This window comes from Vidua macroura, chromosome 1 (assembly GCF_024509145.1).
Source record: "Vidua macroura isolate BioBank_ID:100142 chromosome 1, ASM2450914v1, whole genome shotgun sequence".
Classification (NCBI taxonomy): Eukaryota; Metazoa; Chordata; class Aves; order Passeriformes; family Viduidae; genus Vidua; species Vidua macroura.
This window is the reverse complement of record NC_071571.1, coordinates 16570501-16597034: the sequence shown is the minus strand read 5'-3', so window position 1 is coordinate 16597034 and position 26534 is coordinate 16570501. Positions and strand designations below refer to the sequence as shown.

The 26534-nt window shown below is 38.3% G+C and overlaps 2 protein-coding genes across 6 annotated transcripts in view; one reads left to right on the top strand and one right to left on the bottom strand.

Annotated features, from left to right (window-relative positions):
* Window positions 1-432: 432 nt before the first annotated feature.
* On the bottom strand, window positions 433-24581 carry LOC128820145 (protein adenylyltransferase SelO-like). 4 transcript variants are annotated; one of them, XM_054000714.1, is made up of 19 exons: window positions 24407-24581; window positions 23067-23185; window positions 22704-22832; window positions 21913-21977; window positions 21753-21809; window positions 21555-21653; window positions 17293-17360; window positions 16579-16666; window positions 15658-15727; window positions 14948-15020; window positions 14308-14391; window positions 12097-12226; window positions 11520-11564; window positions 11350-11431; window positions 11168-11260; window positions 7689-7768; window positions 6803-6846; window positions 2881-2960; window positions 2348-2561 (listed from the first exon to the last, which is right to left on the bottom strand). In XM_054000714.1, exons 1-19 carry the CDS (start codon window positions 24579-24581, stop codon window positions 2439-2441), a joined length of 1704 nt encoding a protein of 567 aa, XP_053856689.1. In that variant the 3' UTR covers window positions 2348-2438. The 4 variants fall into 4 exon arrangements, 3 of the variants coding, with proteins under 3 accessions (XP_053856679.1, XP_053856686.1, XP_053856689.1); XR_008440849.1 differs by lacking the exon at window positions 2348-2561 and adding an exon at window positions 5039-5186 and having other exon boundaries at window positions 2885-2960; XM_054000704.1 differs by lacking the exon at window positions 2881-2960 and having other exon boundaries at window positions 433-2561.
* PDSS1 (decaprenyl diphosphate synthase subunit 1) overlaps window positions 24580-26534 on the top strand; it is a 22935-nt gene continuing 20980 nt past the window's right edge. The window contains exons 1-2 of one of the 2 annotated variants that reach the window (XM_054000872.1): window positions 24580-24870; window positions 26448-26512. In XM_054000872.1, the coding sequence (XP_053856847.1) occupies window positions 24580-24870; window positions 26448-26512 (356 nt within the window). Of the gene's footprint in view, window positions 24871-25384; window positions 25428-26447; window positions 26513-26534 lie in introns of those variants that run through there. The other variant, XM_054000880.1, reaches the window with a different exon arrangement.

Here is a 26534-nt window from a genome sequence, read left to right as displayed (position 1 = left end):
AAATATTTTAAAGAATTTTTGCCTACACCTTCTAGACTTTGTTTTTATTTATTCTGGTCTTTGCCTCTTCTCATACACACTTGACCTTCTAAGATACCATCAGCAGTATATCTCTGTATTTTGAATTATAAAAAAAGCATAAAGAATGAAGTGTGTGGTCTAAATAAATAAATGCATAAAAGCAGCTGACAGAGCAGGGGGTGAGCCTGCTGTGTTTGTCAGAATTCCTCGATCCAGAAGTGGTGGTGGAGGCAAGAAGAATGATATGCTGGTGGCAGTGCCATGGTCTGTGTTTTCGGTCATCTCTAGTCTTATTTGTGGCTTAAGGTTAGTTTGTCAATACTTACATACCTGCATTACAAGCTTAGCAGAAATAAGCTGTAACCATGTCTTCATAAACGTCTTTCCCTTTGAAATTACTACTTAAAAAAATTTATTTTGTTTTATTTTATTTAAAGCTTAAAACAGTGTTTGGAACCCCATGCATTTCTTCCTGAAATGATTTTGCTTTAAACACCATGTTAAGCTGACACAGAGAGAGTCCATCCAGCTCTTACTGGTTTTTGAGCTCCCTTGCTTTCAGCTGAACTGAGAAAAAAGCTCTCACCAAGAGAACTATGCCCACCACTAATAAAAGTGTCACCTGGAAGTCTTGAATTGACATGCTGGGACATTCAAAAGGTATCTATGCACCTTCAAACTGCCAAACTGAGAAATGCCTCGAGACCAGTGCAAGGCTCATACAAGCCTCAGTTCAAAGTGGAGGGGAAAAATACCAATGACCTAAAAGTAAGAGGGTTAAAAATAGGAGTTAAAAAAAAAAATTAAAGTGATGAAAGGATTACTGTTTCCCAATCGCTTTCCATATACAACAGAAGGAAGCGTTACGCAGAATCATTGAAGAGCTAGGTGTCATTTTCTGACTCGGTGTTAGGAGTGCACATATTTGACATACTTAGGTGGCAACAGCTGTCTGTGAGTCAACCATTTTTAAATCAAATGAATTTTATGAAATATACATCCAGCATCAAAATAAAGCAGAACATGTCCTTGGAAAAATGTTGCACAGTAAGGTCACAAAGCACTGAGACTTTTACAATGGCTTTTCTAGCATTCACTCTTCTCACCAGAACGCTCAGCCTCCCACCCTATTTCGTCCCTTCTCTTTTGTTACAACACAAAAAAATCAATTTTAATACATTTTACATCTGCAGTCGATCATAATTCATGCACTTAATCTTACACAAAAGAACTTTCTTCAAAACAAAAAAAATCAAAGCCTACAGAAAACTCCAGAAATCAAGTAAAATGCTGTGATGAATAGACCTCTATCAAGTATTTTGTGTAGGTAAATAGTTACATGGAATTTTTTAAATGTAAGATTTAAACTCCATTCAAAGAACAAAGCTGCCTCTTATTGATACACAATTATCTGGCTTGATCTGGTACCAAAATATGCTGTAAAATCCAAAAAGATGTTCCAATGCTGTAATTCAAAGCATTTGTAAAAAGAAATTAATCCTTCTACCTCTACCAAACTATTGCCTTCTAAATGGGCTGTACATCACTAGACCTTACAGTATTTTAGCCTGAAAATATCTGAAATTGCAGCATGTCCTTTTTAGCCTTCCTCCATACCTGAAATGGAAGCAGTCTCAGCTGAGATGCTTCCAACACAGTCTTTTTCCAGGACCAAACAGTTAATTTTTCCTAAGACTTCATATCTATGCACCAATAATCTTTCCACTCCTACTAAAAGATACTTTGAAAGAGCAGTGGTCCTCTGGATAGGTACCTGACACCAACAAAGACACCAAAACTTACTCTGGAGTAAGACAGACATCTTTTGTCTCTCCCAAGACAGACATCTTTGCTAACTATTTAACTGAATTTCCTTTAAATCTTTTGTCAGTTTAATGGGACAAAACATAATCAGAATGAGAAAAGCTGTCAAGGTCTGAGATGATCCTCTGTGCCAGGTATCCAAGATTTAAGAACATTTACGTCTGCAGAACACAGCTATATTTGACAAGTGTGTAACAGCAAGAGGAAAATTCATCAAAATACTGCATTATTAAAACTAGCTTACATGGATTTTAAATTGATCAGTCACTAAAAGCTATTAAAACCCACCTGATCAGCCATGAATTTTGAGAGGTTTAAGTGTTACAGTTTGGCAGAACTTAAATATTGGGACTCAAAGTAATGCACATTTGAATGTGAGAGGCAGAGTTGTCAATGCCAGTATAATCTGCTGATGCACCCATATATAGTGATGCACTTCTTTAATCTTGAGACTCCATAAGTTGGTCAAGAACAGTAGCAGATTCCAGTCCACAAAGTCTAAGGGAGAGAAGTTCCTGTGGCTTGATCCATTAGCCCTGATTGAAGGCTTGAGCTTTGACCTTGATCATTCTTCTTGCTTGCTTGAATTTCCCTCAGGATGAACAGCTGACTTTGAGATGCCTGGCCCAGGCTGGGGGGCGCAGGGAGTACCCTGCTCTCTCTGCAGCCTCCTGCCTCTGAAAGGGCTGCTGTAAAACCTGCTCTAGGAGCTGAACCTGGAAGCAATTAAAAGTGGGTAAGCTTTTATACCAAATATCTTCTGGTAAAGAAGGAAAGTTTTTGCACTTTATGCACCCTCCTGGCTCCAGAAACTATCACATGAATTGCTTACTATTATTAGTACTACTATTAATACAGTCAGTACTATTTATGTTATAATTAGTACTATTAATAATTTTGTTAATATTTTTAAAAGCATATGGTACAGTTTTGGTCAAAATGTAGTACAGTTCAAAGGGTAAATGTAAAAATTGTTTCATTAGCTGTCATGCCAGTCATTATTAAATCTGTCAAGAAAAAAAAAGCTCATTTTACCTCCGAGAAATCATTCAAATTAGCTTTTTGCACTGCTGATTCTGCCATCCAATTCCTAAGTATGTATCTAGGATTAACAGCTGAAACCAAGAGTAAATAATGTTAAATTTAGTTAGACATATTCAACGAAAGGAAAACAGTCATTGAAACATGTCACTGAAATCTTCAAGAAGATTTAAATTTGCAGATCAAGAAAAAATGCATAAAAAGGAAAAGGAATTAATCAGTCTACTTAATTCTATGAGTTGCTAAAGGATTTTTTTTAAACTTGCACTATCGGTAGTGCCAAAGTGCCAAACAGAAATTAGAATAGCACAGAACATGACACTGATAGAGGAAGGATTTCCTGTCAGGAACACCAGCAGGCTTTTCAAGTACAATGGGTTTACCATGGCCTAGGTTCCTGCTGTGTTGATGGAAAACTTTTCAATGTTGTCAATACCTTCCTAGAGATCACAAAAATTAATATTGTATTATTTAATTTAAAAAGTAATTACTAAGATATCCTTTAAATATATGTATATAGATACTCCTTCTATGTCGTAACAAAAGTTTAGCCATAAAAGCCTTTAATATTACATTTCAGCTGTATTTTTTAGAAACTGCTTTTTCAAATTTCCTTTTTATCTCCTGGTTGGGGCTAGGCAGAGGTTCCTCCATTTTTTCCACAGCTGTCCGCTGTATCCTTTTGGAAACCCTCATGACAGATGCACTGCTTCCCTGCCTTGTTTCAGGCTGCTTTTATCTAATAAGCAGGAGAGAGAATGTAGCAACACTGGAAAATGAAAACTGCTGAATTAGTAAACCAGGATATATCCTACAGCAGAGCCACTAACAACTTATAAAAGGAGTTTTGTCAAACTGTATGCCAGGGACAATTCATATCAGCACACGTGGCTCTAATTATCAATTTTTAGCAGATTATGTCAGTGAAATTCTTATTTTTGTTCTGCAATTAAAGGCTAGAATTCTACTTCAGTAAGTTTTCCCTAATGATCAAAACAATGTTACAGAGTAATTGTAACACTTCAAGCCTGCTTTGAAGTTTTAATTTGCCATTGGTCTGTATATTTTCCCCAATTCAGTAAGCATTTATTATATTAAGGTATTAGTGATACCAAAGGTGTTTCACTCATGCACTTGAAACCAAAAGTCTGTGATTTATGGACATACGCAAACTTCATCTCCTTCCCTTTCCACTGATGTACCAGTAGGTTTTATATGAATAAATGTTAGTTTTATATATTTCTTTTTAAAAATCCATTGAGCTTTATAAAATATTCTTATAAATATCCTTATAGCATATTTGAAAGAGGATACTGGAAAAAGCAGAGGAATCATCAAAATTACCATCTCAAACTTCCTTCTACTCAATTCCTTTAATCAATTATTTAATTATTTTAATTACAAATAATACATTAGAAGGAGCCACAGACATTCATCTTTTTCGCATTCCCACTGTCCAGTATGTACTTACACATATTAAAAAAGCCAGTAAATACAACTGTCTACTGGGAATTCTGATAACCTCTACAGAGGCATAACAACACTCTGCCCTAACTGCTAAAAACAGTGTTTTACCACTTGGCAAAACAATTTGTTCTGGCCAAGTATTTGATTTAATCCAGTAAATGAGTTATCAATAGTACAGTGTGATAACTATTTAAAAAAATATTTTTAAAGGTGAAAAAGTTAACATATGACTCATTCAAAAAATGGTAATTCACATTAGAGCTGTGAGTCATTTTAGCAGGAGAATATTTGTCCCAGAAATAAATTCTTAACAATTGCAAATTGACAAGTTTCACAGTGGTTTTAAAAATATCGGTATTTAACACAAGTGACAAGATAATTATGAAAGAGTAATACAAGCCAGGTAAGAAAAGGACAAAGCAGAAGAACTTTTGTGCCTTTATAAGCATGATCTGGTTGACTTTTTTTACAAGCTGCTTTTGTAAAGAAATACAATTTTAGACTTGGACTGTCAAAACTTTTTGATCAACTCCAGAAGAACTAAGTTTAGGTAGTGCAAGATAAAACACTACTAAGAACTGAAAATTCAATAAAGGGAAAAAAAATAAAAATAATGAATAAGTGATGACTTCAAATTATTCAAGTTAACATACTCTGAGAAGTGAGATTTTTTTATGACACTTACTAACAATTAGGGAAGGGTGATGAATAATGAGGTATTAATGCCAATATATTCAAGGTCAGTCAAAGACAGCAGTACGCAATTTAGTGGAACTTCCAAACCCAGTTGAGAATCTGAGGAGCCAGGACAGATTTGTCTTCAACTTGAAATGCTGGGTAAAAATGCAGAGTTGACTGAATTGAACCAGATTTCTTCTGGAAGTTGTGCTGACAAGGATGACTGTTACAAGCAAATGCTCAAACAAACAAACAACAAACAAAACAAAAACTGAAATAACTTTTAAAGAGACCATGGGGGCATCTAAGCAATCTATTTAAAACCATGGACGTAAAAATGCAAAAAAGAACAAAAAAAAATCCCAAAACCTCTGTAAGAAAATTCAGTCATCCTGTAATATGGAGCAGCTAGCAAAGTCCAACAAAGGTTGTTGATTTTAAATAAAACAATAACAAACTAACATCAGTAGCCTATTATAAATGTTTGCAGCTCTGCAGTATGTATAGAGAGTGATGGTTGATTATATGGAAGAAGATTAACTGAACCATGAATCTTTGCAGATCAAGTTTTGACTGCTACCAAAACTAAGACCATTAGCACATGTATGATTTTGGAGGCAAAACCTTTTCCATGTTTCATCTGTCTCCTGTACTATGAGATCCTCTGAGATGCATGAAGAAAAAAATAATGATGGTTTGCAAAAAGATCATTGACAAATTAGGATCCTTTCTGATTTGGAATAAAACCTCAGAATGTCATGATTTTCTCTAAAAGAAGATTTAAAAGATACAGAAACATAAGAAGTGTGTTTAGACAGTTTTCAGCATTCAATTTTAGCTGAAGAAAACAGGAGCTTGAAAATTCAAAACGATAATTGAGCGAAGGGCCTCAGAAACGCACAGATGAAGCTTCTTAACCCTATCAAAAAACAATTAATATTTCTTCTTGGTAGCTCTTTTCATATTAACTTTCTAAAATGCATATAGAATTTTAAGAAGTGTTCTTTAAAAAGGATAGAGCCTTTGTTAGAAAATGGGGATGCAAACCTGAAACCATAAATTGTGCCCTCTGTAGTTTTACTACCTCATTACTGAAAGTCAGTTCCAGCTCCTGCCATTTTCCTAGCAAATCGATTGGAGCTTTAGAAGAAAGTGGCCAGTCAATATCTAACAAATGAGTGCAGCCATTTCCATCCTGCTTTGCAGGAAGCACCCTGCAAAGCAGTGTAACAGTGAAGCCTCACGTGCAGAGTTTGATCAGATCTTGTAGTTCCTTTATTCCCTTTTGGTCATTGATTTTCAGTTGCTCATTTTCTCTTATAAGCAAATTTCACAAATTTACCACAGCTTACTGCAGATCAAAAATACCTCCTGCGAAACAATTCTTGGAGTTTCATATCCACTGTTTCTGCTGTGATACCTAACTGCAGTACCTTTGCCATTTTGTGTTTAGAATAACTTGGAGAATCAAAGCCCATTCCTTTGCCTTCTATGACCTTTCACATGGAATTTTTCCTCTGGGTGACAGAAAGAAAAAGTGTGTCCCTATCAGAAATATGAATTCTTTGTAGCATGTAGAAAGGGCAGAGACAGACAGAATGAATGTATAGTGTGACAACATTTGGAGTAGCATAATGAGAGCTTCTCCTCTTCAGAAAGATACTGTATTTTAGTTCTATCCAAAAAGAAAAATATCTGACACTAAAGAAATATATGTAAATAGATATTTGCCATCTGCAAGCATATGATTCCTTTGGATTGTTTTACTCACTTGCCATTCTTATTCTTCTTTTGGCGTCTGAGTCACCATTGTTACTACACATCAAAAACCAACAAAAAGAAGAAAAACAGAAAGGACTTTAGCTAGTGAGGATTAAGCTGATTTATTTTTAGAAATATCTTATTTGGCTTCTATTAAAATCATTAAGTGTTTGGCAGAAGCTGGTGTGAATCTCTACGAATGATTACACTTGGAAAAAACTGCACACTTTCTTGTAGGTTTTGTGCCTTGTATTGATTTTTCCCCTAAGAATTTTATTTACTGAATAAAATTTCCAAGTACCTGATATGTATTTATTTTTACTACTATTAGCCATGTATACCATATATAACTAAGAAAAAAATGTTAGATTCTTTATTGATTTAACACAAAAGAATCCTGTGCATTCCTATCTATGCAACAGCATGGTTTACAAACACAATCTGTGTATTTGCAACTGTTCAACTTCCATCCCCTGCCACTATAAAGCAATATTATTACATGGTAAATATATATATATATATATATATAAACAGTAATTAAACACTATTCATTCCTATATACTTGCAAAGACTGTTTGTGATTCTTGGACTGAATGTGTAGAATTGGTATTTTAAGAAAAACTGTTAACCAAAAAAAAACAGATCAGATGCTCAATGAAGGACAAAGAATAGAAATTACTCCTACCATGTCATTTTTATATACCTGAGTGTCAAAACAGAACTACAACAGTAATTATTGTTGAATCCAGCACAATGCAGAACCAAGAAAACAAAAAAGGCATATGAAACCATGTTTGGACCAGTTTATTAGACCCATTAAAAACTATGCAAAATCACTGCAGACTAAAGTTGCCTGCTTCTGGCAAATACACACTTTAAAGTGCAATCAGAATTACCTGTGTAATCTCAGGAGGTACATTCTAACCCATTCTGAAAATAATTTGTGTTTACCCAGATCCTGGAGAGCCCAGAACTCCTAAAGAGAAAGAAACATTTATTGACAGATAATCATAATTATTTTCCTGTTAAGCAAAAACCAAAGTAAGCAACAAATCCTGTGCTTTAACCCCAGCTGGCAACTAAGCCTCACATAACCACTTGCTCATGCTCCTCCTCAACTGGGGTTTAAAGTAAGGTTAAAAGTAAGAGAACTCGTGGGTTGAGATAAGATCAGTTTAATAATTGAAATAATTTAATAATAACAATAATAATAGCAATGAAAAGGAAAATATCAAAAGGAGAGAGAAGTAAAACCCAATAGAAAGAAGTGATGCAAATAAAAAAATCAATTGCTCACCAAACTGCCCAGCCAGTTCCCAAGCAGGGTATCCCCCCCGAGCTCTCCCCTAGTTTATTTGCTGAGCATGGCACCAAGTGCTGTGGGATATCCCTTTGGCCAGTTGGGGTCAGCTCTCCTGGCTCTGTCCCCTCCCAGCTTCTTGTCTACCCCCAGCCTCCTTGCTGGCAGGGCACCACGAGAAGCTGAAAAGTCCTTGACTTAGTGTAAGCCCTGCTCAGCAACAACTAAACCTTCAGTGTCTTATCAGCATTATTCACAATCTGAATCATGGCACTGTACCAGCTACTAGGAAGAATATCAACTCTATCCCAGATGAAACCAGGACAATCAACAATAAAAGAATTTAAAATGCAAACATATGATAACCCTCCCTAAACATTCTACTAGTATCTTTTCCTCTGTATTCAAATTATTTATTTTTGCTAGCATGATATATCCACATGAATCCATCTCTGTTATGACAAATTTTACCTAAACACCTCTAGCACTTCACCCCTGTTTTTCCTTGGCTTATTGTCTGACCTATTTGTTTTTTTAAGCTACATAATTAGAGGTTTCACTCTCTTCTGAGACGTGTACATGGATCAGATATATTCGTAGAGTTTTTTTTCATCAAAAATGGTGCAATAAGCAAAATATATAAATAAAGAAAAGGTAAAGAGAAAGGGAAACTAAAGTTTACAGGGATAGGAGAAAACTGAGAAGAATAGAGAGAGCAGGAGAAGAGACTTGGAAAATGCCGACAGCAAGAAATCAGAGCTTGGGGTTACTGCCTCCAGTGACGGACAGCAAACACAAACCAGGCTTCCCTGGCTGATTACACTGAGCTAACAGCTGCTTCATATTCCTCAGCTGAAAGCAGCCAAAGCTCACAGACAAAAAATGAACTTCAGAGAAAGAACAGATTAGGAAGACATGGACATAGATAAAAGGAGGTAAACAGCACATATTTGAGGAAAAAAAGGTAAGGGAAAATAAAGCAAGATGAAGAAGTTTTGATCCCATCTGGGTTTTTTGTTTTTGTTTTTTGGGGTTTTTTGGGGGTTTTTTTGAGGAATAAGAGTAAAAAAGATATGAAAACTATATTTGATCATAAAAAATGAGCACAGAAATTACTAAGAGCTGGGAAACAGGTGAGTATGAGAATCAAGCATTTGTTCAAAGATGTGAAGAGTTAGGCTGCTTTAGGAGGATGCTTCAGAATGTTTTTAGTTAATAATATAAGTACTCCTGGAGTGTTCCCAAAAGATTCTGGCATTTTTAGGTCAATTTTGGTACGCAGCTGAAAAAATCTTAAGCGATGTACAAATCAATATGAAAACTTACTCATAAAAGTATTGGTGTGTAAATAAACAGAGGAGAAATTACTTTAAAATTGAAATTCTTTAAAACATTGAAAACTTTTTACCAGCATAAAATTGTACTTGTTTTTCCACATCAGTTTTGGAACTCAGAATTTGTGGGCTAAATAATTTCATTATATGAAAAAAAAAAAAAAAAAGATCAGGTTGCTACCAAGTGAAGGCTGGAAATGACCCTTGGTGTAGCAGCAGGATCACAACTACACCACAATCGTTGTTTCCTCAGCCAATACCTTCAAAGATGGGAAGATGGAGTTGCCATAAATGGAAAAATCCCTTGGGTTCTATGACAAAAAATACCTTCTCTTACAAATACACCCATCCTCTTATCACCCTCCTGTGCAAGCAATTAATTCCAAAGCCATAACTGCTGGGGTTTTTTGTTGCTTACCTCTAGAGTATCTAAACTTTTAAACTCTTAATGGCTTCAAGTTCATAGAAAAGGTCAGGATAAACCTCTTACTTAACAAAAAAAAAAAAAAAAAAAAAAACAACAGAAAATTTGCTCAAAGCCACTTAATTATACTTGGAAAAAGAACCATCAACTCCTCATTTTCCTTCTCTGTTTTACATTGTCATCCTGCTGCCTCAACACAACCTCCTAAGTCCACCTGCTCTCATTTAAATTGGCTTCAAAAACAGAAATAAATCAGGTGTTTGGGGAAGGCAATGAAGTTTCCCAGGCAAAATGAACAATATTCACATGGAAAAGGCACTGTATTCAAGAATAAAAGAAAAATAAATAATTTTGGCTCTCACAAAAAGGCTATTTTTTTTCCAGATTAGGTTCCTTTTCAGAACCAGATTACAAGCTTCCTTTTCAGAATTTCCCTTTTGCTTTTTTATTCAATTATGACTTGCCTAGCATCTCAGTCCAGTTCAAATATTTCAGCTATATTTCCACTTTCAAAGATTGTACTACACCCAGGTAAAATAATTAAATACTCTCATGTCTTTTATATATGGTTATACTTGGTCCTGAAGAATAAGTTTAGGCTAAGTTAGCAGCAACAGAATGAGACAGCAGGCTGAGCAGGACACAACAGCAAAATGTATTCTTATGCTGTAAGTTACATTTAAAACCAATCTCTGCTCAAGGACGAGCAGAGGCCACTCTGGGCAAAGAGTTCAAGCAGGACTTGATGTCGAGATGGAATCTCACTGATAATTAGATACCAAGATAAGCAAATATGCCTGAGAGCAGAGGTTTAGGCCACCTAGTAAGACCTTGTCAGGAACAGTCTGGTTGAACTGAGGCAGAAATTTTCCTCATGAGCCCTGTGCAACTTCACTTGTTGGACAAAAGGAATTCTTAAACAAAACAACAAAAAAACAGGGAGATGAAGGGAAGAAAATTCTTTGTAGCAGACCCACGTTAAATGTGACAAAAATCACATTCCCAGTTACGTATGAGTATTTATAATTACTCATATTGGACCTGTATCAAAGGCTGAAAATCTGACTTCAGCATTTTTCATGAATGCACCTTTCATTAGCACTTTTCATTACCATATTCATCATTACCAGATACAGGCTTAATAAGGGGTGGTAGCCTGACACAGGTGTATTAGTCCCTCTGTCCCTTAATGACACAAGAACATATTTGCCAGACAAATCATGGCTTGAGATAGCCTCTACTATATCAGAATTATGTCCAACTTGATATACTCTTTTTATATTAAGTATTCCTAGGATTGGGTGCTTGTACTTATACCTCAGGAATATGGAGCTCCTTTAACTGGTCTGCAGTAATTTCACTCAGCTCTCGGAATGTCATTGTAAAATCAGCCTTTGTATCTTCCATAATCTAGTGAATAAAGATACTTCTATGAGTGCTTTTCAAGTGTGGGGTATCAGTTCAGATGTTTGTCAACAAAATTAGCAAAGTAAACTCACTTTTAAGAGGAAAGCAATCAAATAGCTATCATTCTCATCCTCCCCAAGAAGACCCAATTTTGTTTTGAATAGTTCTGTGAAACTGAAAATAGTAACAAAGTATGGAAGTTGTGAACATTACATATTTTATAGTATTGTGACTAGAAGGTTTCAGTTCTGAAAGTGCATACCGACTGTGATAGTGCTCACCATACCCCTCCAAAATTTGGGAAGCTCTGCAAAACAGAAGAAATGTCAAGTTCTAAGGAACTAACATGCTGCTGCAGGTATAATCCTGCTGTACACTAAACAACGAAAACTTCTGCCTGCTCTCTCAGAAACATTGATATTCTGAATCATCTGGGATCTGTTCTTCATATAAGAATCTTTACAAGAGGCTATTAAAATACTACTTCATTACTTCAGGAGGATGCATGGTCTTCCTAAGTAAGTGTCTTACAAAACAAGCTAGGCAAACTTAGAACAGAAAACTACAGGCAAAGGTCCTACCTCAGTGAAAGGAGAAAGGATCACAAAACATCCAATACCTCCCTGTGGTCCTATTTTACTACTATTTCTGACCAACAAAAACTTTTCTCCCCACCCTCCAATCTTATTCTGGCCAATAATTAACCCAGAATCAATTTCTAGTTAAAAAAATACAATATTTTAAAAGTGAATCTCTTTGTTTCCTAAGCATATGGTGATTACAGTGTCTCCCATCTCACTAGTTCCTTTTAGCATTATGATATTTTAAGGATTACTTACAGCTGCTTTTGCCTGGGATCCAATAAAGGTTTTAGAGCTTGTAACAGCTTGCTCAGATTAAACAGCCCAACACTTGCCTGATTTCCTATTTTATACCTCCTTTCATCATCGGATGTGTTTGGAACAAAATCTGTTTCAAACAAAACATTATTTTTCCATAACAGAGTAATTAAAATAATCAATGTTAAAATATTTAAATACATTCATTTTTATACTTACACAGCAAACTTGTAGAAGACCTAAAACTACTAAATATTTAAAATCAGATCACAAGAATACTTATTTAAAGTGAGTTAACTCAAGATCTATTATTTGCAAAATCTAAGGAACACATTCTTCACACACAAGTTCCCATGTGTTACAAGTGACATTTTCCTACCTGAAGATACAAGGTAAATTCAGATGGTTACAGAGAAAAAAAAAAAAAAAACATTAAAAACAGTCTTTTACACTTAAACCCAGTATTTTTACTACATCTAGTGCTACTATTTAGCACATAGATTAAGCAAACAAGTGTCCAACTAGATTCAGGATTTAAGTATTTATGGAAAAGTCACACATATAGTAAACTTTTATTTACATGTATAGTAAACATGTATTTAGTAGGCCAATTAAGCAAGATTTGTTTCAATTGGACAAGCAAGTTTCACATAAAAATTAGGCCTATTGTGCTCCAGTATTCAAATCCATTATCTGGGAGATAACAAATACCTGTCATGCAAGTTACAAGTATCCAGAAATAAAATGTATGCCTATCTACAGCAGCAGTCTCTGAGGGGATCAGTGGGAACCCCTCACTCAGATCAAACCCAGGTAAGCTGATCAATGCACACAGCATCACCCCAGCCCTCAGAGGACACCGACAGCAAATGGAGCTTTGAGGAGGAGACTCCTAACTCATCTGTCAGATCTGGTGAGTGGTTCCAATCTGAATTTCTACTCTAACACCTCTCATCTGGCTCTAGGGTGCACTGTCTGGCTGGGACAGACTCAGTTCTCTTCACAGCAGCCTGTCTGGTGCCGTGTGTTGGATTTGTGACCAAAACAGTGCTGACAGCACAGCAATGTTCTACACATTGCTCAGCAGGGCTGGCCCAGCATCAAGGGTTCAATTCTCATTCTGTAACCCCAGAAAATGAGGCTGGGGTGGGCAAGAGGCTAGAAGGGGATGCAGCTGGGACAGCTGAGCTCAGCTGGGATATTCCACACCTATAACATCATGATCAGCAATAAAAACTGGGGGTAGTTTTTCCAAGGCAGTTCTTGGTTGGGGACTGACTCGGCATCAGTCTGGTGATGACATATGGTGAGTGATTGTCTTTGCATCACTTGCTGGTCACCCCTGCCATTTTTTTCCCCTTGACTTATACAAATGTCTTTATCTTGACCCATAAACTTTTTCTTAACCTTGCTTTTCCAATTGTGTCCCTCAGCCCACAGCAGGGAGGAATTAAAAGGATCCAGAAGCCACTTTAATTGCCAGATGGGGTCAACCCACCCTATAAAGAAAGATCTAAGAGCAAAAAAAGCCCCATTTTGTTCAATACAATAGAAACAATATGACATTTATTCTCATGAGTTTTCCTTAATTTGATGCTGCAGGCATGAAAACACATAGCAAGATAACCACTGCTGATTCTGAAGTTTATTTAGTTGCAAATTATAAACAATATTCTAAGAATACACATTTATGTACATACTGAACCTCTACCTATCAATCCCTGACTGACTGACTTAAGATTTTCAAAGAAAAGTTACCATGACTGTGTAGGTTTGATTTCTTCTCTTCCAACATATAATTAGCTGCTATGACTATAAAACTAGAGCTTTCATGCATGCAAAGTTACTGTATTCCACTTCTGCTTTTGGCTGCTTCCAGCAATACACAAATTTTAGTTTTCTAGGCTTCTGTTGTAGTATCTATTGAATTGATGGTGTTCAAGTGGAAACACTCTCATGGAAATGGGTTTAATAGTAATATTTCATTAAGAAGACCTTTAGTCCTTGAATGCAACCTAAATAGTGCATCATAAAACTCGTCACTAATGCGATTTTTTTTTTCCTAAACCTCTTCAAACAGTACACATGCTTAGGGTTTTTCTGCTAATAATGAAAGGAGTTTTCATGCAATGGAAACTATATAATTTAATAGAAAAAGATTATTTTAAGTAAACAAAACAAAACAAAAAAAAAAACAGATGCTACACTCACTTGGGTCATAGGAGTCCATAAATCCAAATGGACCATAATCTATTGTTATGGACAATAAACTGAAGTTATCTGTATTGCACACACCTACAGTTAAACAGAAAGGAGAAACAAAAGTTAAAATTCCACCTGAACCCCAGGCTCTAGGCAATTTGCTGTGAAACAGGTCCACTGAATTTAGAGAGCTCTCAGGATACAGACTTTGGAAAACATACCCATCCCTCTGCCCCCAGCCCATGCCCCGCAGCACACCCAGGCTCCCGATGCTGTTTTGGGGTTAATCCCACAAATCTGCGGCAGAGCCGGACAGCTCCATGTCCTGTGCACTGTAACAGGCCGGGGCTTTATGTGGATGGATCAAATTCAGAGCAGTTAATCTTACACATGGCATCAGTACCCTGTCTTTGTACACTGCACTGCTGCAACAGCTCTGAGAATTCTTGCTCCCTATTCTCATCCTGTCACAGTTTGCTCTGAGAGATCAGACAGCATAACTCTGTTACAAAAGCCCCTTGTATAACAGATAAAGCTGTAGGTGAAGACATCAGCAGAATGAAATACCAAGGTGACAAATAAAAGCCATTTTTAAGTACATTACTGTAAAGTGTCCCTCCCCTAAAGCCAGTGCCATCTGGCACCTTACCATGTGCAAAGCCCACAGACATCCACAAGGAAATGAGATTTGCAGTCTCTGACACGACAGTAGAGAAAAATTCCTAAAATCAAATACATCTTTTACTTCAAGTTCTCTCTATAAAAAATATTGAACTACATAAGCATTTTATTCACTTTAGAAATATGGAATACATTCTATTTTTCAAATTTAGGTATGTGTCTGTCAGGACTCGTCATTCCCATTCTAAATTATGTGAATGCATAATAACCTTATCCAGCAAAGACTATTGTTAAATAAGTATATACAGATGCCTTTAAAGAAATTAAGATGCAAAATTAAAAAAAACTAAAACAAAGACACTATATATACTAGGCAGTATACTAGAATATACTATATACACTACATTTACATTAGCAAAAGCACACTTCATCACAACATGACCACTGTTCACTGACAAACTGAGCAGTAAAAGAACAAAATACAACAGAAAATGGAAGCTTCACAATAAGCACTTCCAAAATGGAAACTGGTAAAAAATGTTCATATTTGACTTTGAGAAGACAAAAAAAATCAATAAGCAGATTTCTACTGCAGAGAATTAACAAACTTTTGCTAATAAAACCTGGAAGCTTACTTCAAATTCTAAAATCTTGTAAAACTTGAAATTGTGAAGACCTTCCTGTAATTTTTGTTCACATGCTTGTGGAAAATAAAAATGACTCTTAAGAAAGACTTACCAGATATCTATTTGAATCATTCTTAGCTATTGATGGAAAATGTTCCTGGATGATGAAGTCTAGCAATCTTCTGTAACAGCAGAAACAGAATTCTTTAAACAAAACTGGCACTTTGGAACTGATCATTAAAAATTCTTGTTTTCAAACAGCAAAATGCTGATCTACAGCTTGCCACAAATAGTTATTAAAAAACTCAGTCTATTTTTTCCAATGAATATTAGATTAAGCTCTTCCAAAATGCTTAGAGATAAAACCTAAGGTTGTAGTCATAAATATGACTGGAGACTGCCACAAGGAGTTAAAATTGTCCCCACGTTAAATCTCCAGAGCACACTAGGAGATGGCTCTGCATGCAGCAATATCCCTTTTTTAGGGAAAAAAAGAGTTTGCATTTCCAAAAAAACAGTGTAAGATTACAAGGAATAACCATTCTACATCAGGATTCTCACAAAGGAAATGTTATGGCTGAATTCTTATGGAGTAGGGTTACTTCTACAGTAACTGGCCATTCCCAAAACAGTTCTCTACATTCCTACAAGACAGGCTTAGGGAAATGGGATACATGCATTAAAATTTGGAGGACCTGTCACAGAAAACTGAGAAATGTAGGAACTTAGACTTTCAACTTATAAATCTTTCCAAAACAAACAACTCCTCCCTAGTGCTTAGTTACCAGAACTACTTAGGTATAAAACTTTCCTCATTTTATAAGATCTAGGCCTTTAGAAATATCTCAAGGGTTTTACCCTTGTGAGGTAAGATCTTTGGTATGCTTGTATAAAAATAGCAGCTTACCTTTCTAAATTATGTAATCTCACTCGCTAAATAACTTATGTCTAAATTCCAACTGTATACATGAATTCTACTGTAAATTGATGGTTGAGAAAACTGTTTCAGTTACTGTGAAGATCCAATTCAAACCTTAGTAAGTCCAGTTCCCCAGAGTGAGCTAAGATTTCCAAGGATCCTATACGAAACCACGATTTGGCAAGTCGTAGCACTATTGCACCTTAAATAGAAAGACAAGTGTGTTCAAATATAAACAGAGCACCAGCAAAATAAAACACTTCCACAGCAAAAGCCACCATGTGTTGTTTCTATAGACACAGAGCTGTAAAGGCACAGTTAAAATGGTATTTTTGTAAGTATGCCTAACACATAAGAGATGAATATGTATAACATTATTTTACTACCCATGCATTTTAATGATAAAGCTTGATCTGCTATATCAGCAGCCACAGGCAAAATTCTGTTAGTGCATTAATACTAGAATCACTCCAGAAATGCCAGCCTCAAAGAAAGAACACAAACAGATTTTTCCCCATTCTGTGCCATCTCTCTTTTTCAGAGCAGGTATAGATGATGTAGCAATGACATGGCCACAATTGCATTCCACCCATCCTGGTATTGATGTCAAAACAATGGGAAACTTCCCTAGTTTTCAACAGCATTTTTGTAACGGGAAATGAAAATCAAAATTATATTCTTTCAATATGTATGCTACAATCATAGAGAATGCATACAATCAGAGGGCTTAATTTCTTCAACCAAGATATGTTTCAGATTGATTTTCTCAGGAGAGGTTTTATATCTTTTAAGTTACATTGTTGTAACATTTTAAAATATGTTAATTACCTCTTTCTTTCTTAATATTTCCATTGTAAAACTGGTCTCTCCACACATCATCATCACTTACAACTAAGCTGCAGCAAACAAGAAATGAATGTTAAAAGTTAGCTCAGCAAAAGTAATTCATAATGAAGATCAAAGTGATATTTTATATAAATTCATTTTCTTCATAAGAAGAAAGACTGTTTTGGTGGCATAGCTTTGTATTTACAAATGACACAGGCAAAGAAGATGCTGAGGCTTAACAAGGTTCATGGCCAACATGCATTTATTTTGTATTTAATACAGTGTTGTCCAATTTCTTTACTCTCACTGTTCTTGGGGAGATGTCTACTCTCAAAAAGAGCAGTGCATTCACTTGGAACCTCAGTGACAGATTAGTGTGATTGTAACAATAACTAAGTCCCAATTTCCCTGGGGACAACATGGAAATTTTGAGGAGAGAGAAATTAAAAACCAAATTGTTGCATCAGATGGAGGTTGCCCTTTACAAGAGCCAAAATTATGTCAGAAACGTCAGGGACAGGTCTGTTATCCTTAGCAGTCACTGCTACTGGTACTTGGATTTTTAAAACCAATCTCTTCCTTTCATTTGCCTTAAAATTCTGCACATCCTATAAATTTTCATGTTTATCCAAATATTGAGGTTTGTGAGAGTTCAGTACAACTTGCTTTAAAATATTTCACAACTTGCATTAATTTGTTTAAATAAAATATGTAATTTCCTTGTATTTTCTGTTCTATCAGGAAAAATCAATCCTCACAAACTCACAATCCTCACAAACAAGGGCATCATGTTTCTCTAAGGTTAACAAGTAGGAAATTTTCTCTCCAAAGCAACTGGGATTACACAGACAATCCAGCTTGGTGCCATCTTCTGAAAGAGAGTTTATCCCCTTAATAGGCACAGAAGATTCCTTGTTCAAGACTCCAGCAGGAGGCTAATTTAGCTCATTTTGTGTAATTCTTTATCTTTCCTTGTTGATAACTGGAAAATATTCTTCTACTCAGGAGAGACATGGACCTATTGGAGTGGGTCCAGAAATGACCAGAGAGCTGGAGCACCTCTCCTATGACTGAGAGCTGGGGCTGTTCATGGGGAATAAGGGGAGACCTTACAGCACCTTCCAGTCCCCAAAAGAGTCTTCAAGAGAGCTGGATAGGTACCCTTTACCAGGCCCTCTAGCAATAGGACAAGGAGGAATGGCTGTACACTGAAAGAGGGCAGCTTTAGATCAGGTATTAGGAAGAAGTTTTTTACTCAGAGGGTGGTGAGACACTGAACAGGTTGCCCCAAAAAGGCAGTAGATGCCCCATCCATGGAAATATTCAGGGTCAGGTTGGAGGGGGCTTTGAACAACCTGATCTAGAGAAGATGACGATGTCCCTGCTCATTGAGGGGTGAATTGGACTAGACCACTAAAAGTCTTCCAACCCAAATTACGATTCCATGATTCAAAATATAGTTGGGTGGCATGCTATTTGATATTTAATGCAGTTATTTATATCTGCTACTAGGTAGTTGAAAACAGCAGAGAAGACAGAACCAAACTTTTCTTCGAGATACACAGCAAAGAACAAGAGATAGACCTATTGTTCCATTCATAAATATAACTGAAGATAGTCACAATGTTAATTCTCAAGAGTTTCAGTTTGGAAGTACACTAGATTCTGGTTTTACATACTTGAGCATTGAAATTTTAAAAAGAATGCAGTTGAACCAAAAATGTGGGAAAACCATATAAATATAAATATGTTCAAAAAGGTCATGAAAAGAAATAGCATGAAGTCTTACCTAGTGCAGTTGCTTGCAACAGTAACTGTGGGTTTGAAACTAAATTATTGTTATTGTATTCAGTATTTTTGAAGATACCTAGTAGCTACTCAAACGGAATGTTCTGTTAACTGCAAAGAACAGGCAGTGAATTATTTCAAGAGAGGAAAAATATACAGAAATCAATCTGCTCCTTTTATTGGAGCTGTACTGATACAAGTAGAATTAGGGTGGGGTTTTTTTTAATACTAATTTGAAACCAATTGGTATGTCTGTAGGATTAAGTACAAAAAGCTCTGATGTAAATGAAATGGAAGAAGAAAATCTTAATCCTTCAAGAGAAAACAAACAAAAAAATAGAAACAGAGAAGGAACCTCAGACACCTACAAAATACTGTGTGCAGCAGAGCACTAGGGACAGAAGGCACAAAAGCTGTGCTACTGAACTTTACTGTTTTGAACAGACCTCTGCCAGAAAGGTTGTTTCCTTTTTATTGCGTAACTCTTAGCAGGCTCTCTGCAAAATTCCTACAGAATACCAGCACTTCTACTGCGGATAAAAAATCCATGGAGGCATTGACATTTACTTAGTATGGACGTGCAACATTTGAGAGCTGGCCAGGTAGCTGAGCAGCCACATAAACACACATTCCCACTAGAAAAGTAGTTCTCCAATGGTCCCTGCAGTTGGTAAGTACCATTACTGGAGAGAAGGCAGCAGCAGACCAGCTGTACACTCACCCATAGGAAACAGAGCACTGAAATTGTTCTCACACCAAAGAAGCTGGAACAGCACTCACAGAAGGATGGAGGGATGGATGGATGGATGGATGGATGGATGGATGGATGGATGGATGGATGGATGGATGGATGGATGGATGGATGGATGGATGGATGGATGGAGGGATGGAGGGAGGGATGGAGGGATGGATGGATGGATGGATGGATGGATGGATGGATGGATGGATGGATGGATGGATGGCTGGCTGGCTGGCTGGCTGATATCCCTCCCTACCTGGCTCTCACTTAAGGGCTTGACTTCACACTCCTAGTGCTCTGCCTGCTGTTCTGCATGAACATCAAACCCCATGCAAGTAAAGCCACTCAGAAAACTGTGCATATTGACTCATTCTTTTGACTTCATGTGTAACACTGCTCACTGGTAGTCTCCGTATGTGACTAAAATGGTACTGTATGAAGTGTTCTGTATCTGGCAGTACAGTCATAAACTGTAGCACCCCATTGGGAACACAGTACTTAAAATTAATAGAGCAAACCAACCTGCTGGGTGTTCTGGGATAAGCCATAAGGTTTTTCCTCCCACTTCTGCCAAGACTTGACAAGACCTCTGTTAAGTGCATCCCACCAGCCTCAGTGCAACAGCTCCCCATCGGGAAGAATATGGCTGTCAGCTGGGGTTTTTCCAAATTAAGTCTTGCAAACAGTCTGCAGAGCTTGTACAACAGTTAAGAGAGCCAGGCATTTAACCAATCTGCCAGCAGAGAGCTAGAGCACACTGTGTGCTCAGTAGAATTCGTGCACAGTAAAGGGGTAATTTCATACTGTTTTGCACTGAACAATTTGTTGAGATGACAGCAAAGAGAGGCTCTAACCTGCCAAATGATTTCCTGCTGATATTCAGACAGATTTAAAGTTATGCATTAACAGCCAACAGCAAAGAGTCTCAAGATGAAGTCAGTGAATAAACCATCAAAAATGTCATTTACAAACACTGCACTTCAACAGAGCAAATGAGTTAGAACTAATGCTAAAGAGATTTGCAGACACTTTGTAAATACAGACACCTAGCCATGTGGCAGCTGAGTAGAGGCCTTTTCTGCAGAACATTTGCTTTCTTTAAAGCCTGAAACACTGCAGTACAGACTTGAGACTACTTGGAACACAAAATGAACTTGGCATTTTAAACACAATCATCTGAAAATATTCAATTACTTGATTCTGAGAAAATCATCCAAATGAATGAATGTGTTAGTCTCCTTTGGTTCACACAGAATTAGTTTCAAATTTTTTTTTACAAACTCTCTCTGTTCAAGGGGTGCTTGCATAGATAAAGAATTGAGAGTAATTGCCTACATTCAGTTCTACCTCCAATATTAATGTTTATTCATACGAATGATAATTTTCCCCAGCAATCTTAAAAATTACAGTAAAAAATAGGCACTTTCAACATTTTCCTATTTGGCTAGAATCTAGAATTTGAATTAACTTTACAGAAATGAGTCTTTACTACACTGAAGTTAAGTTGTATTTCTAGAACCCTGCAAACTACGTGATGCAATTAATTGCTGGAGTTTACTATCACTGGAAAGTTTTATCCAAAAATCTGTGGAGAATATATTTTGTTCTGATTGCATACATATGAAGAGATCTTTCATCTTGGAAACTAACTGCTCTGCATTACTGATGTTCAGTGAAACTCAGTCACAAAATTACCTGTAAATAAGTATACTGTCAACAAAGGAAAGAAAAATACCTAGCAGCTCTGCTTGTAGGAATTCCAAGATAGTGCATGGCCTCACTACATAAAAACTCACGAACAGAAGAGCGAAGCACAGCTCTCCCATCACCATTCCTATGGAGAACAGAGAAATAAGGAATTGGTCATAAAATCAAAGCAAATTTCAAAAAGAAAACATTCTGGTTTTGAGTACACAGAGTAACTGCAACCTACCTGGAGTATGGGGTCTTTCCTGACCCTTTTAACTGCAGTTCCCACCTCTCACCATGCCTGCAAAAATACCATTGGCATTTCTAATGATAGACCTCAGGTTAACCATGAATCAGCTAAACTGAACACAGAGTTCAATCAGACACTTAAAAAAAAGTCACACCTGTTTGTATATACTCCAATCAAATGGGCTCTTCCATCCCCCAGCTGACCTGCCCAGCTACCAAACTGACAAAAATTAAAATAAAGTTATTGTCCTCTATAATTTATAGAAGTTATACTTGAAACAATACAAATTAAATCTAGGTCCTCATAAAAGACACATTTGCTCACATTAAAATGTTGAACCCTAAAGCTGTATTTCCACACTCACTCCAAATATGAATCAGAAAACCACAGGAAAAGAATAACACCAGTAATGCTTTTTTTTTTTTAATCTTCCAGCTATGACATACAGCTACAGACCTGTCTTTTTTTTGTATAATGAGCCTTTAAACCCACATGGCTTGTTTTGGTTTTTTTAACTGGAAATTACAAATCAAATTCTAGCATTCTTCTCCATGAATAATCATACCAATTTCAATGAAACTTGAACTTTAGTAATCATGGTGTTGCAGTGAGGCTCAGTCCTTCTCCACTCCTCTGAGCTATTAGTATTAGATACTAATAGCTGGCCAGGCTGCTGGGGTGCTAAGCAGACTCAGCAGCTAATGAAAGTTAAAAAGATAATTTGCTTCAGGCATAAACAAAAGCAGAGCAAGTAAATAGGGTATTGTGGAAGGATATTATAGTTCTTTTCCACCTGCAGCCCGCTATGAAGAACAAGTCTGCAATCAAACTGTTAGCAAGTGTTCATGTACTCACAGACGCTCATGTACTTACAGGTATTATGCAGGTGTAATTCACAAGGAAAGACCTACACAATTCCACCTGGAAAACCAGTGCCATACTTACCTGGTGACCCCCATACCTATGGGCCAGTGGAACAGACCCAAATATCACTTTCCCACCACTGATGAACTCCAGAAAATCAGATGATCCTTTGACAGATATATCAAGATCCAAAATATTTTCAATAACTTCCTGGAGAAAAAAATAATACTTGAACATGATCAAATTTTCAGTGGTAATGAATGTTTTCTCTACAGAGTCCATCATTAAAAGACATCTCACAATATGTTTTAAATGCTCTGTTTGTTTAAAGTATTTATTGAGAAGATATTTCACAATAAATAGCATATGAATATTAAAATATACTTTAGTACATGTATTAATAATTTCTACTAATTAGAGAGGAATAAAAAAACAATAGCCAACCTTTGAAACAGCTACAAGATGAACTCTAGATTTAAAAGGTGTAGGATAGACAACTGAAAAAATGCAGTTTCTCACGTTACGGACATAATTTTCTTTGATCACATCAACTGGAAAAGGATCTGTAAACATGAAACAGACAAGATATGCCATATAAAAAACAATCTTATTAGTCTTAATATGTTTCCTCCTAAATCCAGCCAAAGTGCTTTAAAAACAATTAAAACTTGTAATATTACAACTTTACCAATGTATATTAAGCCTTCATGAAAAGCAAGCCCAAATACATTTAGTATTTTACTGTTTGGAATTCCTGAAAAGGACTGAATTCTGCAATTAAAGAATCTACCATGGCATTCTAATTCTAAAATCTAAACCATATCTAAAATAGATTGAATAGACTGTGACTGGAACCGTCTCAGGGCAGTCTGATGTTGCACTCAGTTATATACACCCTAAAAGATATCTGCAGGAGACAGAGAAGTTCGGCTTTTCCCACAGCCGAACAACGTAGTGCAACAAATTTAAGTCACTGTGCACAAGTAACTGCTGTGTACAGTCCATATGCAGCAATGATCCCCACACAACTCAAGAAAACTGATCAAGTCTTTTCTGGATAATGTCAACAGTGAATGAGTGGGTTAGAAGATGTAGCTCTTGCTGTAGCATACATGTGTACTCAGAAGCTGCACTTCAGTCTTCCTTCTGACCTACTCTGTGCCCTTTTCCATGGTAACAGAGGACAAATATTGTTTTAAAACTGTTTGGTTTACCATCTTTATGGACTTTTGCTTACAATTCCACATTAATTATAAAATCCCAGTACCTCATAGTCACTGTTTTGTAAATATTTTAAGTTATTTAGCATCTCTGGAGCCTTGCTGCTAGCCATGTTTCTCACTACCACTAACAGCAGATCCTGTTATAGCCACCTGCCACAAGATTTATCGCTATTATTTCTAAATGCTCACAAGTAATTGTATCACCTGATGAAATTAGTTCTGTAATGTTATCATATCAATTAGCACTATGATTACAAGCAGTTTTGTATGCCCGAGAGCTAGGAGAGCTAGAATGCTTTTGTGTACTTCCAGACGTGTGTCAGGTTATCAACTCTGCACTAACACATAACTGGGACTCAGGGAAAAAAAAAAAAAAAAAACAAAAAACAAAACACCAAAAAAACCGCTCCTTATGACCAATCTAGTTTTAATTTTAAAACTATATTTGACTGTGTGTATCATGTCTTCACTTAATTACTGCTTTAGGAGCTGCCACAACCCAACAAGCAAAAGCACCGGGCACGGCAGGAGTACAGAGCCCCGGGGCAGGGCAGGCCGTACCTAGGAGGCTGTCGGAGGACAGGGCCCAGGCGCAGAGCTCCGCCGCCCGGCGCCGCGGGCACTGACCCGGCTCGGGGCTGGAGGCGTTCGGGGCCGGGCAGAGCCCGCGGGAACCGCACAGCGCGGCCACACAGCCCCAGGCCAGGCAGGCGGGCAGCCAGGGGCGCCACCACATGTCCCCAGACCTCGGCTTCCAGAGCCACTCACGGACCCCGCCTGAGGTCTCCCGCCCTCAAAGAGGGCGTTGGGTTGGCCGCCCGGCACCGGGCCGGAGGGCGGTGGCGGCGCGGGGCTTCCGCGTCCGGGTCGCGGCGGCGCCGGGAGGCGGTGCCGGCGCGGCGGGGCTGGGGGACACCATGGCCTTGCGGTGGTGGTGGCGGAGCGGCGCCTGGTGCCGCCGGGCGCCGCCGCTGGGCTCCGTGCCGAGCCCCGGCCCCCGCGCCCCGCCGGCCCCCAGCGCGGCGGTGAGTGCGGCGGCGCCGGGCGGGCGCGGAATGAATGGGGCGGGGGGCGCCGGGCCGGGCGGGCACCCGCGGCCGCCGCTCCTCCGGCGTTCCGCAGCCTCCGCCCGGGAAGCGCCACGGCCTGGGGGCGGCTCCCTGCCGGGGGGGGTCCTCCTGCTGGGGGTAGGAGCGGGCTCGGTGCAAGGTTAAATTCTGGATTATGGGTTTTCAGCGCTGGTCAGCGTGTGAGCCTCTCGGAGCCGGCCCTGGGTGGGAGCAGGGAAAGTAGTTCTCAGTGTGAGAACCTGAGGGCGTTTGTATGTGTTAGCGTTGTGAGTGGTAATGGGGGCAGTTCACTCACTGCCTTAGTTTGGAGCTTCTTCACAAGGCCGGGCTGCAGTTCTGAGCCTCGCTGAGGTGCTCTGGCTGTCCTGACCCGGGACAGGGAAAGTGCTCTGGCGAACGTGTCCAGCAGCCGCTGGTACAGGGTCAAGCAGCAGTGTGAAGGAGGGAGCCTGTGGGTGCCCGCGCTGAAGGAAGAGCAGGAAGAGATCAGCTATTTTTAGCAACAGAACGCGGTGAGAGGTCCGAGAGAGCGACTTGGGAATGTCTCAGCTATAGGGCTGGACACTGAAGTCAGACAGCAGTGGGTTGCAGATCTGTGATAAGTTTGGGCTCGTCGCCTTCCTTTGTCTCCTTACATGGCCTTGTGTAAGCACTGAGGATGGAAGAGTGCCCTTGAGCCATTGCAGTGCTTCTGTTTGTCTCCCACTGTCCAAGGAGAGAGAGACTTTAATCCACGTATGAGGGGATGCTGAGGCACGAGCAGCAGGTCTCCTTGAACGTTTCTGTGTGAGTTTTTCCAGAGGCAGTTTGGTGAACACGTGGATTGCAGTGATTTTAGGTTGGCTCAGCCCAGCATTGGGCAGGGCTCAGTACTTCCTGGCAGCACTCCCAGGAGCAGAGCAAAAGCTGTACTTCCTTCCTCAGCCTGTGTCTGCTGGAATCATGTACCTGGGACTGTGCCTTCCTTCCCCCATGCTCCTGGGCTCTGTCTGCAGGAAGGGATCATTGGAGAGATTGCTAGGTTTGGAAGTTAGGTTCTGGATGCCTCGCGGGGAAGATGGGCAGGTGTAAATTATTAACAGCAGGCTGAATTGAAATTGCTTCAGGGGAAAACAAGGACATGATTTTCTGTTAGTGTACTGAAACAGCTCGTCCTTTTCTCTGTGCCTTGACTGGTGCAGGCCAGATTTATCTGCCAGGCAGGAAATGTTTGAAAATTGCACCTTGCTCAAGTGCAAAAGCAAGGTTTTATTGGACCGGCTTTGGTAATTTAAGTGATAAGCCTCCTGGGCTGAGCCTGCAAGGGGAGAAAGTCCAAAGCTCCAAAGCAGAAGAGTCAGTTCAGTGTGCCTGATGAAGTGTGCACTCATGTCTCACGTGGTGTGGAAGGGGTTAGGAGACTCCCTTTGCTGCTGGGTTGCTAAAGTGGAGAAACAGAGCAATGGTGATGGATACTTTTTTTTTTTTGGTAGTCAAATGTTTTCTGTCTGTTTAAAGTTCTAATAAACTATCCCTGGTTTTATTTTGTGCAGATGTGTGACATTACCCAAAGAAGTTCAACTTTCTTGTTTCCAAAAATATGTAGTATATTTTGGCGGTAAGTTGGAGATTCACATTGT